The sequence below is a fragment of the Pleurodeles waltl genome, chromosome 12 (genome assembly GCF_031143425.1).
Source record: "Pleurodeles waltl isolate 20211129_DDA chromosome 12, aPleWal1.hap1.20221129, whole genome shotgun sequence".
NCBI lineage: Eukaryota > Metazoa > Chordata > Amphibia > Caudata > Salamandridae > Pleurodeles > Pleurodeles waltl.
Genome location: NC_090451.1, coordinates 24862300 through 24889439, shown reverse-complemented (window position 1 = coordinate 24889439; position 27140 = coordinate 24862300). Strand labels below are relative to the sequence as shown.

Sequence of the window (27140 nt, the reverse complement as noted above, 5' to 3'; positions counted from 1 at the left end):
GCAGAGGGCTCGTGGGTGCACGGGTACTCCGGGTAGTGAGACGGTCTCAGGTGGTCACCTCTTGGATGCCGGCTGGTACCAGCGCAGAGGGCTCGTGGGTGCACGGGTACTCCGGGTAGTGAGACGGTCTCAGGTGGTCACCTCCTGGATGCCAGTTGGTACCACCGCAGAGGGCTCGTGGGTGCACGGGTACTCCGGGTACTGAGACGGTCTCAGGTGGTCACCTCCTGGATGCCGGCTGGTACCACCGCAGAGGGCTCGTGGGTGCACGGGTACTCCGGGTAGTGAGACGGTCTAAGGTGGTCACCTCTTGGATGCCAGCTGGTACCACCGCAGAGGGCTCGTGGGTGCACGGGTACTCCGGGTAGTGAGACGGTCTAAGGTGGTCACCTCTTGGATGCCGGCTGGTACCAGCGCAGAGGGCTCGTGGGTGCACGGGTACTCCGGGTAGTGAGACGGTCTAAGGTGGTCACCTCTTGGATGCCGGCTGGTACCAGCGCAGAGGGCTCGTGGGTGCACGGGTACTCCGGGTAGTGAGACGGTCTCAGGTGGTCACCTCTTGGATGCCGGCTGGTACCACCGCAGAGGGCTCGTGGGTGCACGGGTACTCCGGGTAGTGAGACGGTCTAAGGTGGTCACCTCTTGGATGCCGGCTGGTACCAGCGCAGAGGGCTCGTGGGTGCACGGGTACTCCGGGTAGTGAGACGGTCTCAGGTGGTCACCTCTTGGATGCCGGCTGGTACCAGCGCAGAGGGCTCGTGGGTGCACGGGTACTCCGGGTAGTGAGACGGTCTAAGGTGGTCACCTCTTGGATGCCGGCTGGTACCACCGCAGAGGGCTCGTGGGTGCACGGGTACTCCGGGTAGTGAGACGGTCTCAGGTGGTCACCTCTTGGATGCCGGCTGGTACCAGCGCAGAGGGCTCGTGGGTGCACGGGCACTCCGGGTACTGAGACGGTCTAAGGTGGTCACCTCTTGGATGCCAGCTGGTACCAGCGCAGAGGGCTCGTGGGTGCACGGGTACTCCGGGTACTGAGACGGTCTCAGGTGGTCACCTCTTGGATGCTGGCTGGTACCACCGCAGAGGGCTCGTGGGTGCACGGGTACTCCGGGTACTGAGACGGTCTCAGGTGGTCACCACTTGGATGCCGGCTGGTACCAGCGCAGAGGGCTCGTGGGTGCACGGGTACTCCGGGTAGTGAGACGGTCTCAGGTGGTCACCTCTTGGATGCCAGCTGGTACCACCGCAGAGGGCTCATGGGTGGTCAGGTGGCCTCAGTTGGTCACTTCGCAGGTGCTGGGCGGTCTCTGAGCAGAAGGCTTGCGGGTGCTGGAGTGGGCTCACCGCAGGGATTCTCATGGGTGCTAAGCAGCCTCACGCCTGCTGGTGTTGGCTACTAAGGGTGCTGTGGCAGTCTAACACAAGCGGCATAGGGTTGGGTGGTTCTTGGGTGATGAGCTCTTCCACTCGGTGTCCTCTGTTCTTCGTGCGGCTCTCTGTGGGAATGACTGAGGAAGTGCACGTGGTGCACCCCCCGTTTGTGGTTTGTGGTGCAACAGAAACGACATGTGGCGGGCTATATAAGGGCTGGAAGGTGCCCAAAAGTTATCTCCTGACTGGCTGCAGTTCCTCAGGTGCCATCACCATGAACATCCAGCTGCTAACACTGGGCGCCCTGTGTGCAGTCATCTGGGCTGTGTCTGCCAGGCACCCCCCGCCTCGAGGGATTGGAGGTAGGTACTTTGTGACTGCCCTAGAAAGTGCACTGAGACTCTGGGTTTTCATAGACTACAACTCATTGACTGTCCTACACGTTGAGTTTCACTCATTGTCTCTTCACATGAACTACTAACGCAATGAGCATCGTACTCCACGAGTTACACCCGTGTGTTCTCATGAACTACAAACTCATTGTGTCATCTCACGAGCTCCAAACTCAGAGTATCTTACTCGAATATGACTCATTGAGTGTCTTCTCGTGAATTACAAACTCAATGAGCATCTTGATTCTTGAGTTTCACTCATTGTCTCTTTTCATGAACTACAAACATGAGTATCTTACTCAACGAGTTGCACTCATATCTGCTCATGAACTTCAAAATCAATGAGTGTCTTACTCAATGAGTTACTCGTATCTTCTCATGATCTACAAATTCAATGAGTGTCTTACTCAACGACTTACTCATTGTATCTTCTCATGAACTACAAACTCAATGAGTGTCTTACTCAATGAGTTACTCGTATCTTCTCATGAACTACAAACTCAATGGGTGTCTTACTCAACGACTTACTCATTGTATCTTCTCATGAACTACAAACTCAATGAGTGTCTTACTCAATGAGTTACTCGTATCTTCTCATGAACTACAAACTCAATGAGTGTCTTACTCAATGAGTTACTCGTATCTTCTCATGAACTACAAACTCAATGAGTGTCTTACTCAATGAGTTACTCGTATCTTCTCATGAACTACAAACTCAATGAGTGTCTTACTCATTGAGTTTTACTCATTGTTTCTTCTCGTAAACTACAAACTTAATGACGCTCGTACTCGGTGAGTTTGACTTGTTGACAGAATCTTTTAATAGACTAAATCCCACTGGGTACCTTGCTTATTGGGTTTCACTGGTTCTGACAGGCATAGCTAAATTCATAGGCCGCACATCACCTTGATCCACTTAAAACCTAAAATGATTGTTGAATATATATTCATTCACTTGTCAGTTTTAGATGAGTATACTGGCAGAACTACAACACACAACAAATGGTCTCTGATTCATAAAATATGACAGACAACTAATTTAAATCTTTTACAGACAACTTAACAAGTGTAAAACATCTTGGGAATGTATGATTACTATTTGCGTAATTGAAAACACTGTTTAGTTTGAGCTGGTGGTTAGAAGTGCTCAGCATTGGCACTTCATTGCCAACCCTGGCACTTATGACAGTCTGCCACGTGGTGGCACAGTTTGTCTGATTTAGGGATGGGCCCAACAAAAGTCATTTATTAATATTATACGCATGAAAAAATGACTAACACCTGCAGTCCAAGCCATTCTTCTAGCTCTGGGGGCCTGGAATAGCCTGAATTGTCACGCTTGTAGTAGTGTGATGGTCAATAGTTGTGTTGCTGCTGTCATTGGTGCAGGCTACAGTGGGCTCCTGACAAGAGTTCTGCCACAAAATGCTTTTTGCAAATTAAAAATTGATTGAAAGCAAAAGTTAACAATGTTGGGGAACTTGTTCAGAGGGAGTTGATACTATAGGAGCGCGAAAGATGTCTGCAGAAACCCCCAAAAGTGCATTCCCTAGATCAGTGGTACCCAACCTGTGGTGCTTGAGACCCCTGGGGGTCCCTGAAGCCTCTCAAGGGGTCCGTGACTGCTTAGAAAATTAAGTAACATTAACAGATCAATAAAGTGTATATAAATAAAGTGACTAAATGTACAAAAGAAAATTTCAAAACATACTGTAAATGTCAAGAATTTCACATTGGAAGCTAAAAAATAAATGAGTATCCTCTGTTGACTGATGTGAGCAGTGCCGGTGCGTCACAGACTACGGTATGGATGATGTGGGGCTTCAACCGAATTTAGCAAAGTTCCAACCGTCTTATTAGACTTCAATTAGTTTTTTCTTTTATTTGTTGGCAAATTAAAAAAAATGTGTTATCATATGTGTATGTGATTGGTAGAATGCTTGTTTATGATTTTTTGTGTATTGTTTTGAGGTTCAAATCATTGACAATGTTTAGGCAGGGGTACCCGTCTTTTAGTAATGACTCAGTGGGGGTCCCCAGGTCCCAGTAATGACTCTGGGGGTCCCTGACTTCCAGTAATGACTCAGCGGGGGTCCCTGGGTTCCAGTAATGACTCTGTGGGGGGTCCCTGGCTTCCAGTAATAACTAAGTGGTGGTTCCCAGGTTCCCGTAATGATAAAGTGGGGGTCCCCGGGTTCCAGTAATTACTCTGTGGGGGGGTACCCATCTTCTAGTAATGACTCAGTGGGGGTCCCTGGGTTCCAGTAATGACTCTGTGGGGGGTCCCCGGCTTCTAGTAATAACTCAGTGGGGGTCCTCGGGTTCCAGCAATGATAAAGTGGGGGTCCCTGGGCTCCAGTAATGACTCTGTGGGGGTCCCCGGCTTCCAGTAATGACTCAGTGGGAATCCGTGGTTCCAGTAATGATTCAGTGAGGGTCCCGGGGTTCCAGTAATGATAAAGTGGAGGTGCTCAGGTTCCAGTAATGATTCAGTGGGGGTTCCTGGGTTCCAGTAATGACTCTGTGAGGGGTCCCCAGGTTCCAGTAATGATAAAGTGTGGCTTCTAGTAACAACTCAGTGGGGGTCCCGGCTTCCAGTACTGACTCAGTGGGGGTCCCCGGGTTCCAGTAATGATTCAGTGGGGGTCCCCGGGTTCCAGTAATGATAAAGTAGGGGTGCTCAGGATCCAGTAATGATAAAGTGGGAAACCTCCGGTTCCAGTAATGATAAAGTGGGGGGGCCTCTGGTTCCAGTAATGATAAAGTGGGGGTCCACAGAAGTCAAAAGGTTGGGAACCACTGGTGTAGATGAGCATGTTAAATGGAATAATCATTGACTTCCTGCTGTTGCCCCCGGTAGCTCCCCACTAACCTCCTGTTTTCCACCCTCACAGAGGTACCACGGACGTGGATCGTGGGGGGCCAGGAGGCAGCCCGTGGCTCGCACCCCTACATCGCGTCACTTCAGTTTCGGGGACAGCACTTTTGTGGGGGATCCCTCATTGCCCCCCAGTTCCTGCTGACCGCAGCGCACTGCCTGGATGGAATGTGAGTAGAGAGTGGGTGAGAGCGACTGAGTGCCCGAGTTACAAAACGAGTGTGTGAGTGATCTGAGACTGGAGTGTGGGGTGGATTCAGTCAGGTAGGGCCTGAGCTCTCGGTCATGTCTGAAACACACTTCTAGCCGCATCCTGAGATCTGTTTGCTCTGCGTCTCCATTACAGCGCTTTACAGGCCCGGACGGACAGCGCCGCCGTGGTTTATGTGTTTACAGGAAATGACACAGAGTACAATGACAGGTCAGATATCCAGGGAGCGTCACCCCCTCATTAAATTATAGGTGCGAGGAAATATGCTGCTGACATTTTGTATTATGTGAAAAGTCCTTTGTGGCACGGATATATATCTCTGTGCAAATGCAGGCCGGACTACTGGGAAGTCCAACTCAGCCATTCATTCTTCGGAGGTTGATAAAAATCAGGATCACTGAATTGGAGTACAGTAAGAACTGTTATTTATGAGACTGCATTGTGGCTGCAACAGCTCAGTAAAAACACAGATGACATACAACAAAATGAAAATAACTTTTGAGGCCAGAAAATAGATAAAAAGACAAATAAACAACTAATATTTAACCATCTCATTCACTCCGAATAGAAGCTTTGGCTTAAAAGACATGTTTCGGCCCATCTCTAGGTAACAGTGGCCTTCCTCACGTTTTCCAAAAGTAATCTGCCAATTCTGGTCTCCGTTACTAACTGGTGAACTCTACAGTGCATGGCACCCATGAACTCAGCTGGAATCACTAGCATGTTATTACAGCATCAGTCTTGAGTTCAGTGGTGCAGGAGGGAGAGTGAATGCTTGCTCCAGTCTCTGTGTGTGACTGGTATAGCTGGGATTATGAGATGCCAGGGTGGCCAGAGGGTTGGTACTGTGCATACGGTTTGGAGAGGTGCTCCCAATGCGTGGCATGAACTTCTCCATGCATTTAGGCAAGGGGTGAAGCGGGGTGATGTGAGACCTGGGGTGTCTTCTGCCCTGCATCACTGCAGCAGCTTGGTGTGAGGTGCGAAAAGCACTACACGAGCTTAATCCCCACTGTGTGATGAACACACAGAGCACATGAAACTCAAGCTGATAGCGCCTGCCCCTGAAGCGTCATAGCACTTGGGTTGTCACAGATCCAAGCATTAAACATGTAGGGCCTCTTACTCACATGGAACAACAGCGCCTTCTCTCTTTCTTTCCAGCTGGAAATGAGGTCACTTCCTAATCCAAGGAGTATACATTTATAATCTCATACAACCCAAGAGAGAGGCTGGTGTGCACCACATGTGGTGTGTGGCTTCAGATGTGGACTCGTGTACACCGTGAGGGTGGTGTTGTACCCTCAGACGGAGGCTCGTGTACACCATGAGGGTGGTGTTGTACCTTCAGACTCAGACTCGTGTACACCATGAGGGTGGTGTTATACTATCAGACACAGACTCATGTACACTGTGAGGGTGGTCCTGTACCCTCAGACACAGACTTCTGTATACTGTGCGGTAGGTGTTGTACCCTCAGACACAGACTCGTGTACACAGTGAGGGTGGTGTTGTACCCTCAGACACAAACTCGTGTATACCATGAGGGTGGTGTTGTACCTTCAGAGACATGCTCGTGTACACCGTGAGGGTGGTGTTGTACCCTCAGACACAGACTCGTATACACCATGAGGGTGGTGTTGTACCCTCAGACACAGAATCCTGTACGCCGTGAGGTGGCGTTGTACCCTCAGACACAGAATCCTGTACACCGTGAAGGAGGTGTTGTACCCTCAGACACAGACTCGCGTAAATCGTGAGGGTGGTGTTGTACCCTCAGACACAGAATCGTGTACATCGTGAGGGTGGTGTTATACCCTCAGACACAGACTTGTATACACCGTGAAAGTGGTGGTGTACACTCAAACGGAGGCTTGTGTACACCGTGAAGGTGGTGTTGTACCCTCAGACACAGACTTGTGTACACCGTGAAGGAGGTGTTGTACCCTCAGACACAGATTCGTGTACACTGTGAGGGGGTTATTCTACTCCCAGAGACAGACTTGGGTACAACATGAGGGTGGTGTTGTACCCTCAGACACAGACTTGTGTACACTGCTTGTGACGTGTAAACCATGAGGGCGGTGTTGTACCCTCAGAGACAGACTTGTGTACACCATAAGGGTGGTGTTGTACCCTCAGACAAAAACTTCTGTACACCGTGAGGTGGTGTTGTATCCACAGAGACAGACTTGTGTACACCGTGAGGTTGGTGTTGTACCCTCAGAGACAGACTCGTGTACACCGTGAGGGATGTTTTGTACCCCCAGACAGACTTGTGTACCCTGTGAGGGGATGATTGTACTCCCAGAGACAGACTTGTGTACCCTGTGAGGGTGGTGTTGTACCCTCAGACACAGACGTGTGTACACCACGAAGGGGGTGTTATACCCTCAGACACAGACTCATGTACACCGTGAGGGTGGTGTTGCACCCTCAGACAGAGGTTTGTGTACAGCGTGAGGGTGGTGTTATACCTTCAGAGAGAGAGACCCATGTACATCGTGAGAGCGTTGTTGTACACTCAGAGACCGCCTTGGGCACACCGTGAGGGTAGTGTTCCACCCTCAAACACAGACTCGTGTACACCGCGAGGGCGGTGTTGTACCCTCAGAGACAGACTCGTGTACACCATGAGGGAGGTGTTGTACCCTCAAAGACAGACTTGTGTACACCATGAGGGTGGTGTTGTACTCTCAGGTGGAGGCTCGTGTACACCATGAAGGTGGTGTTGTACCCTCAGACACAGGTTCGTGTACACTGTGAGGGTGGTGTTGTACATTGAGACACAGACTCATGAACACTGTAAGGGTGCTGCTGTACCCTCAGACACAGACTTGTCTACGCTGTGAGGGTGGCGTTGTACTCTAAGACACAGACTCGTGTACACCGTGAGGGTGGTGTTGTACCCTCAGACATAGACTTGTGTACACAGTGAGGGTGGTGTTGTACCCTCAGAGACAGACTTGTGTACACCTTGAGGATGGTGTTGTACCCTCAGACACAGACTTGTGTACACGGTGGTGGTAGTGTTGTACGCTCAGACAGAGGCTCGTGTACACCATGAAGGTGGTGCTGTACCCTCAGACACAAACACTTGTACACAGTGAGGGTGGTGTTGTACTCTGAGACACGACTTGTGTACACCCTGAGGAGGGTGTTGTACGCTATGACACAGACTTGTGTACACCATAAGGTGGTGTTGTACTCTGAGACACAGAGTCACGTACACAGTGAGGGTGGTGTTGTACCCTCAGACACAGACTCGTGTACACCGTGAGGGTGGTGTTGTACCCTCAGACACAGACTCATGTACACTGTGAGGGTGGTGTTGTACTCTGAGACACAGACTTGTGTACACCGTGAGGGTGGTGTTGTACCCTCAGACACAGACTCATGTACACCGTGAGGGTGGTGTTGTACTCTGAGACACAGACTTGTGTACACCGTGAGGTTGGTGTTGTACCCTCAGACACAGACTTGTGTACACCATGAGGGTGGTGTTGTACCCTCAGACACAGGCTCATGTACACTGTGAGGGTGGTGTTGTACTCTGAGACACAGACTCGTGTACACCGTGAGGGTGGTGTTGTACCCTCAGACACTGACTTGTATACACTGTGAAAGTGGTGGTGTACACTCAGACGGAGGCTTGTGTACACCGTGAAGGAGGCGTTGTACCCTCAGACACAGATTCGTCTACACTGTGAGGGGGGTTATTCTACTCCCAGAGACAGACTTGTGTACAACGTGAGGGTGGTGTTGTACCCTCAGACACAGACTTGTGTACACCGCTTGTGACGTGTAAACCATGAGGGTGGTGTTGTACCCTCAGAAAAAAAACTTGTGTACATCGTGAGGTGGTGTTGTATCCTCAGAGACAGACTTGTGTACACCGTGAGGGTAGTGTTGTACCCTCAGAGACAGACTCGTGTACACCTTGAGGGAGGTTTTGTACCCCCAGACAGACTTGTGTACACTGTGAGGCGATGATTGTACTCCCAGAGACATACTTGTGTACCCTATGAGGGTGGTGTTGTACCCTCAGACACAGACGTGTGTACACCACAAAGGGGGTGTTATACCCTCAGACACAGACTCATGTACACCGTGAGGGTGGAGTTGAACCCTCAGACAGAGGCTTGTGTACAGGGTGAGGGTGGTGATATACCTTCAGAGAGAGAGACCCATGTACATCGTGAGGGTGTTGTTGTACACTCAGAGACTGCCTTGGGCACACCGTGAGGGTAGTGTTGCACCCTCAGACACAGACTCGTGTACACCGTGAGGGTAGTGTTGTGCCCTCAGACACAGACTGGGGTTCACCGTGAGGGTGGTGTTGTACCCTCAGAGACAGACTCGTGTACACCGTGAGGGAGGTGTTGTACCCTCACAGACAGACTTGTGTACACCATGAGGGTGGTGCTGTACTCTCAGGTGGAGGCTGGTGTACACCATGAAGGTGGTGTTGTACCCTCAGACACAGGTTTGTATACACTGTGAGGGTGGTGTTGTACACTGAGACACAGACTCATGAACACCGTAAGGGTGGTGCTGTACCCTCAGACACAGACTCGTTTGCACCGTGAGGGTGGTGTTGTACCCTCAGACACAGACTTGTCTACGCTGTGAGGGTGGCGTTGTACTCTAAGACACAGACTCGTGTACACCGTGAGGGTGGTGTTGTACCCTCAGACATAGACTTGTGTACACAGTGAGGGTGGTGTTGTACCCTCAGAGACAGATTTGTGTACACCTTGAGGATGGTGTTGTACCCTCAGACACAGACTTGTGTACACGGTGGGGGTGGTGTTGTACTCTCAGACAGAGGCTCGTGTACACCATGAAGGTGGTGCTGTACCCTCAGACACAAACACTTGTACACCGTGAGGGTGGTGTTGTACTCTGAGACACGACTTGTGTACACCCTAAGGGGGGTGTTGTACGCTATGACACAGACTTGTGTACACCATAAGGTGGTGTTGTACTCTGAGACACAGAGTCACGTACACAGTGAGGGTGGTGTTGTACTCTGAGACACAGACTTGTGTACACCGTGAGGTTGGTGTTGTACCCTCAGACACAGACTTGTGTACACCATGAGGGTGGTGTTGTACCCTCAGACACAGGCTCATGTACACCGTGAGGGAGGTGTTGTACTCTGAGACACAGACTTGTGGACACCGTGAGGGTGGTGTTGTACCCTCAGAGGTAGACTTGTGTACACGGTGAGGATGGTGTTGTACCCTTGAGACAGACTTGTGTACACCATGAGGGTGGTGTTGTACCCTCAGACACAGATTTGAGTACACCATGATGCATAGGGGCTATTTTATGCTGGAGTGTGAGGCAGTGTGCTCCCTTTTTTTGTGTGTCTAATTGGCGGCTCCCGTGAGCCTACGAGCTGACGAGCTCTGGTGATGCACCTGTTCGCCTACTGAGTGGTACAAAAACCTGTGAAGACGTTCGGCGGCACTTCAAGCAACCCCTTCAGATATATTTTCTCTCTACTGATGACGGCCCAGAGATACGGCACTTGCTGCACCTACTTAAGGTGAAAGACTTTTTGAAAAATTTCTCTATCTTTAAATCAAATGACTGCATTTACCATGATGCATAGGGGCTATTTTATGCTGGAGTGTGAGGCAGTGTGCTCCCTTTTTTTGTGACACCATAAGGTGGTGTTGTACTCTGAGACACAGTCACGTACACAGTGAGGGTGGTGTTGTACCCTCAGACACAGACTTGTGTACACCGTGAGGGTGGTGTTGTACCCTCAGACACAGACTCATGTACACTGTGAGGGTGGTGTTGTACTCTGAGACACAGACTTGTGTACACCGTGAGGTTGGTGTTATACCCTCAGACACAGACTTGTGTACACCATGAGGGTGGTGTTGTACCCTCAGACACAGGCTCATGTACACTGTGAGGGTGGTGTTGTACCCTGAGACACAGACTTGTGTACACCGTGAGGGTGGTGTTATACCCTCAGACACAGACTCATGTACACCGTGAGGGAGGTGTTGTACTCTGAGACACAGACTTGTGGACACCGTGAGGGTGGTGTTGTACCCTCAGAGGTAGACTTGTGTACACGGTGAGAATGGTGTTGTACCCTTGAGACAGACTTGTGTACACCATGAGGGTGGTGTTGTACCCTCAGACACAGATTTGAGTACACTGTGAGGGAGGTGTTGTACTCTGAGACACAGACTTGTGTACACCGTGAGGGTGGTGTTGAACCCTCAGACACAGACTCATCAACACTGTGAGGGTGGTGTTGTACTCTGAAATACAGACTTGTGTACAGAGTGAGGGTGGTGTTGTACCCTCAGAGGTAGACTTGAGTAGACTGTGAGGGTTGTGTGGTACCCTCAGACACAGACTTGAGTACACTATGAGGGAGGTGTTGTACTCTGAGACACAGACTTGTGTACATCGTGAGGGTGGTGTTGTACCCTCAGACACAGACTTGTCTACGCTGTGAGGGTGGCGTTGTACTCTAAGACACAGACTCGTGCACACCGTGAGGGTGTTGTTGTACCCTCAGACATAGACTTGTGTACACAGTGAGGGTGGTGTTGTACCCTCAGAGGTAGAGTTGTGTACACGGTGAGGGGGGTGTTGTACCCTCAGACACAGACTCATGTACACCGTGAGGGAGGTGTTATACTCTGAGACACAGACTTGTGGACACCGTGAGGGTGGTGTTGTACCCTCAGAGGTAGACTTGTGTACACGGTGAGAATGGTGTTGTACCCTTGAGGCAGACTTGTGTACACCATGAGGGTGGTGTTGTACCCTCAGACACAGATTTGAGTACACTGTGAGGGAGGTGTTGTACTCTGAGACACAGACTTGTGTACACCGTGAGGGTGGTGTTGAACCCTCAGACACAGACTCATCAACACTGTGAGGGTGGTGTTGTACTCTGAAACACAGACTTGTGTACAGAGTGAGGGTGGTGTTGTACCCTCAGAGGTAGACTTGAGTAGACTGTGAGGGTTGTGTGGTACCCTCAGACACAGACTTGAGTACACTATGAGGGAGGTGTTGTACTCTGAGACACAGGCTTGTGTACATCGTGAGGGTGGCGTTGTACCCTCAGACACAGACTTGTCTACGCTGTGAGGGTGGCATTGTACTCTAAGACACAGACTCGTGTACACCGTGAGGGTGTTGTTGTACCCTCAGACATAGACTTGTGTACACAGTGAGGGTGGTGTTGTACCCTCAGAGGTAGAGTTGTGTACACGGTGAGGGGGGTGTTGTACCCTCAGACACAGACTCATGTACACCGTGAGGGAGGTGTTGCACTCTGAGACACAGAGTCGTGAACACCGTGAGGGAGGTGTTGCACTCTGAGACACAGAGTCGTGTACACCGTGAGGGGGGTGTTGTGCTCTGAGACACAGAGTCGTGTACACCTTGAGGGGGGTGTTGTACCCCATGACACAGACTCGTGCACACCCTCCGACAGAGGCTCGTGCACACGGCTCACACTCAGTGTGCTGTGAGTATCTGGGTAAGCTCTGAGTCCAGGTCTGGGCTGCACGTCCGTACCTGGTGCATGCAGGTGCCCTCCCCATGCAGGCGCAGTCAGACCCTCCCTCCTCGTCACTGGGTCTCTCCCTCTCTCCAGCGGTGCACCCCTCCCTCGCCTGCACCCCCATCTTCTGTCCTGTCGTGTCTCTCGGTCCCACACTCTGGGCTCTCCCCTACAACCCGGTGTCTAGCGCCTCCATCCATCCTTACCTTTCCAGGTCTCTCCCTCACACTCTCGTACCTCCCTCCTCACCCCCCCGTCTGTCGCCCTCACACTCCCTGCATGCTTCACATGCATGCTGTGTGTTTCTGATACAACTGCGCCACCTCGGGTTGAATGGGTGTAAGTGCGCACCAGCCCCTGTTTCCAAGCACACTTGCCTTGACCCAGGGCCCGTCAGTGCGCCAGCCCGTCGGTAGACAGTTCATAAAACTCGCCTCGGGGGCACCGGAGCTGGGGGTAGGGTGCCGCTTAGTACCAGTGTACTGTCTGCTGTGCTAGCCCGTGTGCATGAGTGCATGCGTGGATGCATGTATACGCGCGCGCGTGAGCTAGCCGCTTGGCTTCGGAGCGCTGTATAGGGAGAAAGAGAGGCCCAAGGTCACCGAGTGCTGCGAGAGGCCGCCGGTGTTACCGGGCTCAGGGCGCTGGCGCGCTGTGATGCGGTTTCCCGTGGAGTGGTGTGTGCCTGTACTCGTCTCTGTGGGGGGCTGGTGCTAGACTCACGCCTGTCTGCTGGTCCCCAGGAGCCCCACGAGGGTGACGGTGGTGCTGGGGGCCCACTCCCTCCGGGCCAACGAGGACACCAAGCAGAGCTTCCGCATCGCCCGCGTCTTCGAGAACGGCTTCAACCCCGAGACCCTGCAGAACGACGTCCTGGTGCTTAGGGTAAGTGTGGGGTGTGGGTAGGTGAGAAGGGCACCCCCACCACGCAGGGCCCCAATATCCAGGCCCTGCCTGGTCCCCTTTGAGCCTTCACCCCTCCCCCTTCGAGACAGAAGCGCTTGGGTGGCACTACCAGTCCTCAGTCCCCCAGAGGGTTAATCAGTTGGGGCACAACTCCTTCCCACGAGAGGAGCTCAGTGAGAGACCCTGTGTGACTCTCAGCACAGAAGCCCCGGAAACAAGTCATTAAAGTGGGCAGGCAATTACTGACCCACTGACAGCAGGCCTTTGACTGAGCTTTAGAAACTGAGTGAACGTTTGGCAAATCTCCCGCGTCCGGAATACTTGAGTTAATGCCCGGATGGCTGAGACGTGGCAGGTGTGGGTGTGAGGGTCGCCCCACAGTTCTGGGGTGAAGAGGAAGTGATACCTCGTTTCTAGACAAGGCTCGTTTGTACCCAGAAGCCTCCTGAGTAGTCAGTCCTGCAGGGCTCGGAGAGTGACCCCTCACCTTCAAAGCCTCGGCTAATGGACTCTGGAGTGGCCCTTGGCTTGAGTGATGTGGACTCTGGAGTGGCCCTTGGCTTGAGTGATGTGGACTCTGGAGTGGCCCTTGGCTTGAGTGATGTGGACTCTGGAGTGGCTCTTAGCTTGAGTGATGTTGTAGGAGGCTGGCCTGGCTTGTAGTGGGTACCAGAGGTACTTACACCTTGTGCCAGGTCCGGTTATCCCTTATTAGTAGAATAGAGGTGTTTCTAGCAGCTTAGGCTGATAGAGGTAGCTATAGCAGAGCAGCTTAGGCTGAACTAGGAGACATGTAAAGCTCCTACTATACCACTGGTGTCACATGCATAATATCATAAGAAAACACAATACACAGATATACTAAAAATAAACGTACTTTATTTTAGTGACAATATGCCAAAAGTATCTCAGTGAGTACCCTCAGTATGAGGATAAGTTATATACACAGGATATGTGTACACAAACCAAAATTATGCAGGTAATAGCAAGAAAAGTAATGCAAGCAGTGTAAAGTTACAATAGATTGCAATAGGAGCACATAGGTATAGGGGCAACACAAACCATATACTCCAAAAGTGGAATGCAAACCACGAATGGACCCCAAACCTATGTGAGCTTGTAGAGGGTCGCTGGGACTGTAACAAAACAGTGAGGGTTAGAAAAATAGCCCACCCCAAGACCCTGAAAGGTAGGTGTAAAGTACACCTACTACCCCCAGAGAGCACAAAAGTCGTGATAGGGGGATTCTGCTGGAAGAACAAACACTAGCAAGGCAACAACAGTGGATTTCCGGACCTGAGTACCTGTGGATCAAGGGGACCAAGTCCAAGAGTCGCAACAGTGTCGAGAGTGGGCAGGAGCCCAGGAAATGCCAGCTGAGGGTGCAAGGAAGCTGCCACCTGTTGGAAGAAGCTTGGTGTTCTGTAAGAACGAAGAGGACTAGGAACTTCCCTTTGGAGGATGGATGTCCCACGTCGTGAAGAAGCTTGCAGAGGTGTTCCCACGCAGAAAGACTGCAAACAAGCCTTGCTAGCTGCAAGGGTCGCAGTTAGGGTTTTTGGATGCTGCTGTGGCCCAGGAGGGACCAGGATGTCACCAATTGGATGAGGAGACAGAAGGGGCGCCCAGCAAGTCAGGGAGCCCTCACAGAAGCAGGCAGCACCTGCAGAAGTACCTGAACAGGCACTTGGAAGACAAGTGAACCAGAGTCCATGCGAAGTCACAAAAGGGAGTCCCACGACGCCGGAAGACAACTCAGAAGGTTGTGCACTGCAGGTTAGAGTGTCGGGACCCAGGCTTGGCTGTGCATGAAGGAAATCCTGGAAGAGTGCACAGGAGCCGGAGCAGCTGCAAATCATGCGGTACCCAGCAATGCAGTCTAGCGTGGGGAGGCAAGGACTTACCTCCACCAAACTTGGACTGAAGAGTCACTGGACTGTGGGAGTCACTTGCACAGAGTTGCTGAGTTCCAGGGACCATGCTCGTCGTGCTGAGAGGGGACCCAGAGGACCGGTGATGCAGTCTTTTGTTGCCTGCGGTTGCAGGGGGAGGATTCCGTCGTCCCACGGGAGATTTCTTCAGAGCTCCTAGTGCAGAAAGGAGGCAGGCTACCCCCAGAGCATGCACCACCTGGAAACAGTCGAGAAAGCCGGCAGGATGAAGCAATACAAGGTTGCTAGTAGTCGTCTTTGCTACTTTGTTGCGGTTTTGCAGGCGTCCTGAGCAGTCAGCGGTCGATCCTTTGGCAGAAGGTGAAGAGGGAGATGCAGAGGAACTCTGGTGAGCTCTTGCATTTGTTATCTGATGAGATCCCCAAAGCAGAGACCCTAAATAACCAGAAAAGGAGGTTTGGCTACCTAGGAAGGAGGATTGGCTACCAAGAGAGGTAAGAGCCTATCAGAAGGAGCCTCTGACATCACCTGCTGGTACTGGCCACTCAGAGCAGTCCAGTGTGCCACAGACACCTCTGTTTCCAAGTTGGCAGATGTCTGGGACACACTGGAGGGGTTCTAGGCACCTCCCCTGGGAGGTGCAGGTCAGGGGAGTGGTCACTCCCCTTTCCTTTGTCCAGTTTCGCGCCAGAGCAGGGCTGGGTGATCCCTGAACCGGTGTAGACTGGCTTATGCAGAGATGGGCACCATCTGTGCCCATCAAAGCATTTCCAGAGGCTGGGGGAGGCTACTCCTCCCCAGCCCTGACACCTTATTCCAAAGGGAGAGGGTGTAACACACTCTCTCTGAGGAAGTCCTTTGTTCTGCCTTCCTGGGCCAAGCCTGGCTGGACCCTAGGAGGGCAGAAACCTGTCTGAGGGGTTGGCAGCAGCAGCAGCTGCAGTAAGACCCCGGGAAAGGCAGTTTGGCAGTACCCGGGTTCTGTGCTAGAGACCCAGGAGATCATGGAATTGTCACCCCAATGCACAATTCCATGATCTTAGACATGTTACATGGCCATGTTCGGAGTTACCATTGTTACGCTGTACATAGGTAGTGACCTATGTACAGTGCACATGTGTAATGGTGTCCCCGCACTCACAAAGTCTGGGGAATTTGCTCTGAACGATGTGGGGGCACCTTGGCTAGTGCCAGGGTGCCCACACACTAAGTAACTTTGCAGCCAACCTTCACCAGGTGAAGGTTAGACATATAGGTGACTTATAAGTTACTTAAGTGCAGTGGTAAATGGCTGTGAAAATAAAGTGGACATTATTTCACGCAGGCTGCAGTGGCAGGCCTGTGTAAGAATTGTCGAGCTCCCTATGGGTGGCAAAAGAAATGCTGCAGCCCATAGGGATCTCCTGGAACCCCAATACCGTGGGTACCTCAGTACCATATACTAGGGAATCATATGGGTGTACCAGTATGCCAATGTGAATTGGTCAATTTAGTCACTAGCCTGTTAGTGACAAATTTGGAAAGCAGAGAGAGCATAACCACTGAGGTTCTGGTTAGCCGAGCCTCAGTGAGACAGTTAGGCATCACACAGGGAACACATACATATAGGCCACAAACTGATGAGCACTGGGGTCCTGGCTATCAGGGTCCCAGTGACACATAACAAACATACTGACAACATAGGGTTTTCACTATGAGCACTGGGCCCTGGCTAGCAGGATCCCAGTGAGACAGTGAAAACACCCTGACATATACTCACAAACAGGCCAAAAGTGGGGGTAACAAGGCTAGAAAGAGGCTACTTTCTCACAGATGTGGACTCTGGATGGAGTGGCCCTTGGCTTGAGTGATGTGGACTCTGGAGTGGCCCTTGGCTTGAGTGATTGGGACTCTGGAGTGGCCCTTGGCTTGAGTGATGTGGACTCTGGAGTGGCTCTTGGCTTGAGTGATGTGGACTCTGAAGTGGCCCTTGGCTTGAATGATGAGGACTCTGGAGTGGCCCTTGGCTTGAGTGATGTGGACTCTGGATGGAGTGGCTCTTGGCTTGAGTGATTGGGACTCTGGAGTGGCCCTTGGCTTGAGTGATGTGGACTCTGAAGTGGCCCTTGGCTTGAGTGATGTGGACTCTAGAGTGGCCCTTTGCTTGAGTGATGTGGACTCTGTAGTGGCACTTGAGTGATGTGGACTCTATAGTGGCCCTTAGCTTGAGTGATGTGGACTCTGGAGTGGCCCTTGGCTTGAGTGATGTGGACTCTGGAGTGGCCCTTGAGTGATGTGGACTCTGGAGTGGCCCCTGAGTGATGTGGACTCTGGAGTGGCCCTTGGCTTGAGTGATGTGGACTCTGAAGTGGCCCTTGGCTTGAGGGTGTATAGTCGGATGAGACGTCATTCACAAGATGTTCCGTCCCGGTCACTCCTGACTTTGCTGCTTCCGGTTTGAGTCTTTCTCTGACTTCCTTGGCTTCTTCTCGCCCTTCAGCTTGACCGGCCTGCAGCTCTGAACAGGTCCGTCCAGGTGGTGCGGCTGCCAGGCCAAGATGAGGTTGTGCCCCCGGGCACCCAGTGCGTGGCGGCTGGATGGGGCAGGCTGGGCACCGAGGGCCGCATACCCGACCTCCTGCAGGAACTGAACGTGACTGTGACTGGCAGGAACCTCTGCAGGCCCAACAACATCTGCACCGGGGTCTTCATGCGCCAGGCCGGCATCTGCTTAGTGAGTATCTGCCATTCAGTGTCCACCGAAGCGCTATCCAGAGAGGCAGAGGCGCTACACACCAGGTGGGCACAGCAGGCCCAACCTTTAGCTCTCATAGGGGGTGATTCTGACCCCGGCGGTTCACTACCGCCGGGGGCCAGGGTCGGCGGGAGCACCGCCAACAGGCTGGCGGTGCCCCGCAGGGCATTCTGACCTCGGCGGTTTGGCCGTGGTCAGAAAGGGAAAACCGGCGGTCTCCCGCCGGTTTTCCGCTGCCCTGGGAATCCCCCATGGCGGCGCAGCTTGCTGCGCCGCCATGGGGGATTCTGACAGCCCATACCGCCATCCTGTTCCTGGCGGTTCTCCTGCCAGGAACAGTATGGCGGTATGGGTTGTCGTGGGGCCCCTGGGGGCCCCTGCAGTGCCCATGCCAATGGCATGGGCACTGCAGGGGCCCCCGTAAGAGGGCCCCACTTTGTATTTCAGTGTCTGCATTGCAGACACTGAAATACGCGACGGGTGCCACTGCACCCGTCGCACCTTCCCACTCCGCCGGCTCAATTCTGAGCCGGCGTCCTAGTGGGAAGGGTTTTTGCACTGGGCTGGCGGGCGGCCTTTTGGCGGTTGCCCGCCAGCCCAGTGCAAAAGCCAAAATACCCTCAGTGGTCTTGCGACCGCGGAGCGGTATTTTGGAGGGGGGAAGTCTGGCGGGCGGCCTCTGCCGCCCGCCAGACTTAGAATGACCCCCATAATAGTGTCTTTGGGTAAAATCGTATGTGAGGTTGCAGTCTACAAACCTGCATGGAGGCTGGCCAGTTCCAGCTTGACTCTTTGGGTGTTACCTATCCATTTCCAGGATGTTTGCCATTCCCAGTAGATCAGGGGTATTCAAACTGGGGGGTGGGGCCTCCAAGGGGGTCCTCAGGTGAACCGGGGGGTGCCAGGCTCTGCCCAAAAGAAGTGCTATACAGATAAGAGTGTTTTGTTTTAAACAGATGCATGTTTTTGCATATTTAAACAGGTAACAGTACTTAACTGGATGTTTAAATAAGTCTAGACATATTTAAACATTGTCATCTTTATAAAATAATTGTGAAAAATTCTGAGGGGGCAATGATTTTTATTTGTCAACTGGGGGGCACACAATAAAAAGTTTGAAGACGCCTGCAGTAGATTGAAAGTTTCCCAAAAGATATTCCCCATTCCATCATGGCTGTCACACATACCAGCTGTTACAGCGTGTGGCAGGTGCAGGGCAGCACTGAGGCACACTGATACAGATGTGTGTGAGTCTCAGGATAGGACTAGTGAGGGCACTGGACCACAGTGCGTTGACAGATCTGTGTGTGCATCTCAATACTGAAATAGTATGGGAATCTGCAGGTTACCCTTCGGGTGAATTAGCAAAGCTGTGTGTGGTCTCGGCACTGGATTAGCAGGCGGGTGCTGCAGGTCCACAGGCCAGGATTGAGGTCCGTAGGTCATTCTTGAGGTCTGTACATCAGGCTTGAGGTTCACAGTAAGAATCACTAGGTGCACAGTTCCAAAAAATGAAGGGTAGTCACACCCCTCTCACAGGCACACACTCGATTAGAAGCAATAGCCCTCATGCATCGTCATCGGGCCGTGCTCCACGTCAGACTGGCACTGCAATGTCCAGCGAGGCCCAGCATCAGACCTTCAAGCCATTAAGAGTGAATATGTTTGTCTTAGTACCACAAATTCTTCAGGTTACTAAGAGGCAACTGGAGAGATGCATAAAAATTCAAATTGGCTCAGGTACCCCCTCGATATGAGGAAATATTTAATAAATAGGCGAGGACCCGGTCAAGATTAAAAACAAAAGAAAAGTGAAGGGGAAACAATGGTCCCACACTTAAAAGTACAACGGGTAAAGTAACACGAATACACTCTTTTACAAAAAGTCAACATGTTTCGCGCCCAAAAAAAGATGTCCAAAAGGATCCAATGGTGCTTCATCAGGACTCAAACACCAATCTTTCTCCAGAACAGTAAATCTATAATGGCAAACTGATCAATCAAAACAAGGAAAATTGAGTAATTACTCACTACAGGTCTGTGTTAACTATACAAGACCTTTGGTCACTATGGTCAGAGGAAGAACTACTTCCCAGTCCCTCTCTTTGTTTCATCTTGAGGTCCACAGGTCAGACGTGAGGTCTGCAGGTCAGACTTGAGGACCATACATCAGGCTTGAGGTCTGTACATCAGGCTTAAGGTCCCTAGGTCAGGCTTGACGTCCCTAGGTCAGACGTAAGGTCCTTAGGTCAGGCTTGAGGTTCATAGGTCGCACTTGAAGTCCATATGCCAGGCTTAAGGTCCAAAGGCCAGGCTTGATGTCCACAGGCCAAGCATCAAGCCCTTAGGTAAAGACTTGAGGCCTGAGGTCCACAGGCCAGGCGTAAGGAGCATAGGTCAAGCTTAAGGTCCACAGGCCAAGCTGGAGGTGCGTAGGTCAAGCCTGATGTCCACAAGCCAGTCTTGAGGTCCATTGGACATGTTTGAAGTCTGTACGTGAGGCTTGAGGTCCATAGGTGATGCTTGAGTTCTGCATGTCAGGCTTGAGGTTTGTATGTCAGGCTTGAGGTCCACAGGTCCGGTTTGATGTTTACAGGTCAGGTTGGAGGTCTGTACATCACACTTGTGGTCTACAGGTCAGGCCTGATGTCCACAGGCCAGGCTTGAGGTCACAGGTCGGGGTTGAGGTCCACAGCCTAGGCTTCAGGTCCATAGGTCAGGCTTGAGGTCCACATGCCAGGCTTGAGGTCACAGATCGGGGTTGAGGTCCACAGCCAGGCTTGAGGTCCACAGGATAGACTTCAGGGCCGTAGGTCAGGCTTGAGGTCCACAGGTGAGGCTTAAGGGCTGTATGTCAGCCTTGAGGTCCACAGGCCGTGAGTCAGATCCACAGGCCAAGCTTGAGGTCCTCAGGCCAGGCTTGAGGTCCGTAGGTCAGGCATGGGGTCAATAGGTCAGGCTTGAGGTCAACAGGCCAAGTTTGAGGTCCGCAGGTCAGTCTTGAGGTCTGTAGGTCAGGTTTGAGGTCCATACATCAGCCATGGGGTCTGTAGGTCAGGCTTGAAGTCTGTAGGTCAGGCATGAGTCAACAGGCCAGGCTTGAGGTTCACAGGTCAGGCTTGTGGTCCGTAGGTCAGTCTTGAGGTCCTTAGGTTAGTCTTAAAGTCCTTACATCAGGCATGAGGTCAATAGGCCAGACTTGAAGTCCGTATGTCAGGCTTGAGGTCTGTAGGTCAGTCTTGAGGTCTGTAGGCCAGTCTTGAAGTGCACAGGCCAGGCTTGAGGTCCGTAGGTCTGATTTGAGGTCTATTGGTCAGGTTTGAGGTCCAGAGGCCAGGTCTGAGGTCTGTAGGTCAGGTTTTCAAGTGTGTAGGTCAGTCTTGAGGTGTGTAGGTCAGGCGTGAGGTCTGAAGGTCAGGTTTGAGGTCCATAGGCTAGTCTTGAGGTCTGTAGGTCAGGCTTGAGGTTCACAGGTCAGGCTTGGAGTCCATAGGCCAGTCTTGAGGTCTGTAGGTCAAGTTTGAGGTGTGTAGGCCAGGCTTGAGGTCTCTAGGTCAGGCTTGAGGTCTGCAAGCCAGGCTTAAGGTCTGTAGGTCAGGGTTGGGTCTGTAAGTCAGATTTGTGGTTCAAAGGTTAGGTTTGAGGTCTGTAGGCCAGGCTTGAGGTTTGTAGGTCACTTATGGGGTCCACAGGCAAGGCTTGAGGCCTGTAGGTCAGGTTTGAGAACCACAGGTCAGGTTTGAGGCCTGTAGGCCAGACTTGAGATCCACAGGTGAGGCATGAGGTCTGTAGGTCAGGCTTGAGGAGTGTATGCCAGGTGTGAGGTCTGTAGATCAGGGGCGTCTGTAGGTCAGGCTTGGAGTTTGTAGATCAGGTTTGAGGTCCGTACCCCAGGTTTGCAGTCTGTAGGCCAGGCTTGAGGCCTGTAGGTCAGGGTTGAGGTCTGTAGGCTAGGCTTGGGGTCCGCAGGCCAGGTTTGAGGTCCACAGGCCAGGCTTGAGGTCTGTAGGTCAGGGTTGAGGTTTGAGGTTTGTAGGTCAGGTTTGAGGTCCACAGGCCAGGCTTGAGGGCCACAGGTCAGGCTTGAGGTCCGTAGGTCACGTTTGAGGTCCACAGGTCAAGAATGAGATCTGTAGGCCAGGCTTGAGGTCCGCAGGTCAGTCTTGAGTTCCACAGGCCAGGTTTGAGGTCCACAGGCCAGGTTTGAGGTCCACAGGCCAGGCTTGAGGTCCAGAGGCCAGGCTTGAGGTCTGTAGGCCAGGCTTGAGGTCGTCGGTCAGGATTGAGGTCTATAGGTTGGGTTTGAGGTCCACAGGCAAGGCTTAAGGTCCACAGGGCGGGCTTTAGGTCTGTAGGTCAGGTTTGAGGTCTACAAGTCAGGTTTGAGGTGTGTAGGCCCGGCTTGAGGTGTGTAGGCCAGGCTTGAGGTCTGTAGGTCAGGGTTGAGGTCTGTAGGTCAGGCTTGGGGTCTGTGGATCAGACATGAGGTCTGTAAGTCAGGATTGGGGTCTGTAGGTTAGGGCTGAGGTCTGTAGGTCAGGTTTGGGGTCTGTAGGCAAGGCTTGAGGTGTGTAGGCCAGGCTTGAGGTCTGTAGGTCAGTATTGAGGTATGTAGGTCATTATTGAGGTCTGTAGTTCAAGTTTGAGGTGTGTAGGCCAGGCTTGAGGTCCATAGGTCAGGCTTGAGGTCCACAGGGTAGGCTTGGGCTCTGTAGGTTGGTCTTGAGGTCTGTAGGTTAGTCTTGAAGTGCACAGGTCAAGCTTGAGGTCCATAGGTCTGGTTTGAGGTCTGTTGGTCAGGTTTGAGGTCCAGAGGCCAGGTTTGAGGTATGTAGGTCAGTCTTGAGGTGTGTAGGTCAGGCGTGAGGTCTGAAGGTCAGGTTTGAGGTCCATAGGCTAGTCTTGAGGCCCACAGGTCAGGTTTGAGGTCCACAGGTCAGGTTTGAGGTGCACAGGCCATACTTGGAGTCCATAGGCCAGCCTTGAGGTCTGTAGGTCAGGTTTGAGGTCTGAAGGCCAGGCTTGAGGTCTGAAGGCCAAGCTTGAGGTCTGCAAGCCAGGCTGGAGGTATGTAGGTCAGGCTTGGGCTCTGTAGGTCAGGTCTGTGGTCCACAGGTTAAGTTTGAGGTCTGTAGGCCAGGCTTGAGGTCTGTAGGTCACTCATGAGGTACGCAGGCCAGGCTTGAGGTCTGTAGGTAAGGTTTGAGAACCACAGGTCAGGTGTGAGGTCTGTAGGCCAGGCTTGAGGTCTGTATGTCAGGCTTAAGGTCTGTAGGTCAGGATGGAGGTCTGAAGGCCAGGTTTGAGGTCAACAGGCCAGACTTGAGATCCACAGGTGAAGCATGAGGTCTGTAGGTCAGGCTTGAGGTGTGTAGGCCAGACTTGAGGTCTGTAGATCAAGGTTAAGGTCTGTAGGTCAGGCTTGGGGTCTGTAGATCAGATTTGTGGTCAGTACCCCAGGTTTGCGGTCTGTAGGCCAGGCTTGAGGTCTGTAGGACAGGGTTGAGGTCCATAGGCCAGGATTAGGTTCCACAGGCCAGGTTTGAGGTCTACAGGCCAGGCTTGAGGTCTGTAGGTCAGGGTTGAAGTCTGTAGGTCAGTCTTGAGGTCTGTAGATCAGGTTTGAGGTCTATAGCCCAGGCTTGAGGTCAGAGGTCAGGATTGAGGTCTATAGGTCTAGTTAGAGGTCAACAGGCAAGGCTTGAGGTCCACAGGGCAGGCTTGAGGTCCGTAGGTCAGTATTGAGGTCTGTAGGTCAGAATTGAGGTTTTTAGTTCAGGTTTGAGGTGTGTAGGCCAGGCTTAAGGTCTGTAGGCCAGGCTTGGGGTCCGTAGGCCAGGCTTGAGGTCCGTAGATCAGTATTGAGGTCTGTAGTTCAGGTTTGAGGTCCGTAGGCCAGGCTTGAGGTCCACATGGCAGACTTGGGGTCTGTAGGCCAGGCTTGAGGTGTGTAGGTCAGTATTGAGGTCTGTAGATCAGGCTTGAGGTCCGCAGGCAAGGCTTGGGGTCTGTAGGCCAGGCTTGAGGTCCACAGGCCAGGTTTGAGGTCCACGGGTGGTTTCACCGGCTTGCAGCTTTAGGTTTGGGGCTGGCACACCGCTCACAGACCCAGGGCCTCATTGTCACTCACTTGGTCTCTCTCCTTCTCCAGGGCGACTCCGGGGGTCCACTGGTCTGCAACGGGGTCATCCAGGGGGTGTCATCCTTCATCATTCGCACCTGCGGCAGTGGGGTGGCGCCGGACTTCTTCGCACGTGTGGCCCTCTTCCGCCGGTTCATCGACTCCGCCCTGTCCAGCTGAGGGGAGAGGACACGCCGCACCAGTACCAGCGCTAACTGGACCATCCACGCTTCCAGGAGGGGCCCAACGCCAAGACCTACAGATTTCCACTCACAATCTGCATCTCTTCTCCAAGCCTCAAAAAATCCCTTCAGAGCTAGATTTACCTGGAGTTCTGGCCCCGTTAACGCCCCAAACCTTGCCCAGGGTTTGTGCTTCACCCTCACTGTGTGCAGAACGTCACAATGCACAAAGGGTGCCCCAGGGGACCCCAGGAACAGAGCTGTCAAGGGCAGGGACTGTGGATGTGAAGGGAATTTGTAGTGGAAAGTATATTAGGTCTTGGCACGGGGCTCCCTTTACATTCCGACCCCGCCTTATTTCTTTTGAATTCTGCTCAGAGTTTCGCAGTGAAAAATATTAGAAAAATAAACCGTACTATGTGTAAAGATGAAAAACACTGACTTCAATGTACACCTGTGAGATGACATAAGATATGTGTTTACTGCTGCTCCAGTATGCTGAAATGTTTTTTTCCCCTCTTACTTTTTTCTCAACCATACCTTACAAACACTGGTAAGGAGAAGGGTAGAAGTGCTGGTTTTGCTACTGCTTGTTACACTTCTACAGAGGTTCTTGTCCCAGGAAGAGCCCCCCTTCAGTGTGCTCAACCGGGCCCAGCAGCAACTTCTGTCCTGGGTGATCCCACAAAACGCGGCCCCTGTCCTTGTGCTGGATAGCCTTCCTTTGGGGGTTCACACTGCCATTGTGGGAGCCATTGCAGGGAAACATGTATGGAACAGCAAACCACTACACCAGCCCTGTATGGAGGAATTCATGTCACAAATGTGGGTGCAGAAGATGTACCTCAAAGTGGGGTTACCGTTCCTGTCCCTGGTGCACCCGCAGTTTTCTCCCCAGCAGGGCATACAGGCCTTGCACGCACCAGCCAGCACAGCACCCACCATGGGTCAGGGCTTGCCGGACACTAGAAGGAGGATGTCCACCACGGAGCACCTCAGGGCTGACCAACACAAGGGTCATCGATGACGCAGGTTGTAGATGCTCTTTGTAGACCGGAAGCCCTCATCCCTCCAGGGGCGTCATGCTTCACCCGAGGGCTCGTCCTTAGTGGTCAGGTCATGCATCAATGTGGGCTGCTGCCCTTCTGGAAGGGGAGCTCCTAATGTCCCTGTGGTGTGTTCTATTGAGGAGCCCTTGGGTCGGGAGGGGGGCGATAGTGCCTATAGCCACCTACTGCTAGACCATATATAATCACATTGCTGCCTGCAGTGACTAGGGTTAAAACTCCATCACCGAGAGACGGAACCTTAAAGGACATTTGAACCCAGCACATCATCCCAAAAACTGAACATGTAAGAACATCCAGACCCCACACCTCACCCCAAAGACTGAACATTAAAGAACATCCAGACCCAACACCTCACCCCAAAGACTGAACATGAAAGAACATCCAGACCTGACACCTCATCCCAAAGACTGAACATGAAAGAACATCCAGACACGACACCTCACCCCAAAGACTGAACATGAACGAACATCCAGACCCGACACCTCATCCCAAAGACTGAACATTAAAGAACATCCAGACCCGACACCTCACCCCAAAAACTGAACATGTAAGAACATCCAGACCCCACACCTCACCCCAAAGACTGAACATTAAAGAACATCCAGACCCGACACCTCACCCCAAAGACTGAACCTGAAAGAACATCCAGAGCTAACACCTCACCCCAAAGACTGAACATGAACGAACATCCAGACCCGACACCTCATCCCAAAGACTGACATGAAACAACATCCAGACCCGACACCTCATCCCAAAGACTGAACATTAAAGAACATCCAGACCCGACACCTCATCCCAAAGACTGAACATTAAAGAACATCCAGACCTGACATCTCATCCCGAAGACTGAACATGTAAGAACATCCAGACCCCACACCTCACCCCAAAGACTGAACATGAACGAACATCCAGACCCGACACCTCATCCCAAAGACTGACATGAAACAACATCCAGACCCGACACCTCATCCCAAAGACTGAACATTAAAGAACATCCAGACCCGACACCTTACCCCAAAGACTGAACATGTAAGAACATCCAGACCCCACACCTTACCCCAAAGACTGAACATGAAAGAACATCCAGACCAGACACCTCACCCCAAAGACTGAACATGAACGAACATCCAGAACCAACACCTCACCCCAAAGACTGACATGAAAGAACATCCAGACCCGACACCTCACCCCAAAGACTGACATGAAAGAACATCCAGACCCGACACCTCACCCCAAAGAATGAACATGAACGAACATCCAGAGCCAACACCTCACCTCAAAGACTGACATGAAAGAACATCCAGAGCCAAAACCTCACCCCAAATACTGAACATGAAAGAACATCCAGACCCGACACCTCACACCAAACACTGTACATGAAAGAACATCCTGACCAGACACCTCACCCCAAAGACTGAACATGAAAGAACATCCAGACCCGACACCTCATCCCAAAGACTGACATGAAACAACATCCAGACCCGACACCTCATCCCAAAGACTGAACATTAAAGAACATCCAGACCCGACACCTTACCCCAAAGACTGAACATGTAAGAACCTCCAGACCCCACACCTTACCCCAAAGACTGAACATGAAAGAACATCCAGACCAGACACCTCACCCCAAAGACTGAACATGAACGAACATCCAGAACCAACACCTCACCCCAAAGACTGACATGAAAGAACATCCAGACCCGACACCTCACCCCAAAGACTGACATGAAAGAACATCCAGACCCGACACCTCACCCCAAAGACTGAACATGAAAGAACATCCAGACCCGACACCTCATCCCAAAGACTGAACATTAAAGAACATCCTGAC

General features: G+C 52.0%; 1 protein-coding gene across 1 annotated transcript; it reads left to right on the top strand.

Annotated features, from left to right (window-relative positions):
* Positions 1 to 1613: 1613 nt before the first annotated feature.
* LOC138268050 (myeloblastin-like) lies at positions 1614 to 24674 on the top strand. The gene is made up of 5 exons (XM_069217396.1): positions 1614 to 1733; positions 4658 to 4811; positions 13148 to 13289; positions 17682 to 17915; positions 24088 to 24674. The coding sequence occupies exons 1-5, from the start codon at positions 1646 to 1648 to the stop codon at positions 24235 to 24237; spliced, it is 768 nt and encodes a 255-aa protein (XP_069073497.1). The 5' UTR covers positions 1614 to 1645; the 3' UTR covers positions 24238 to 24674.
* Positions 24675 to 27140: the final 2466 nt, after the last annotated feature.

Excerpts from the sequence above, each read along its gene's own strand:
- LOC138268050 (XM_069217396.1), top strand. The coding sequence starts at position 1,646 with ATGAACATCCAGCTGCTAACACTGGGCGCCCTGTGTGCAGTCATCTGG. Across the intron at positions 1,734-4,657 it reads CCCGCCTCGAGGGATTGGAG|AGGTACCACGGACGTGGATC; the intron begins GTAGGTACTTTG and ends CCACCCTCACAG. Across the intron at positions 4,812-13,147 it reads GCGCACTGCCTGGATGGAAT|GAGCCCCACGAGGGTGACGG; the intron begins GTGAGTAGAGAG and ends GCTGGTCCCCAG.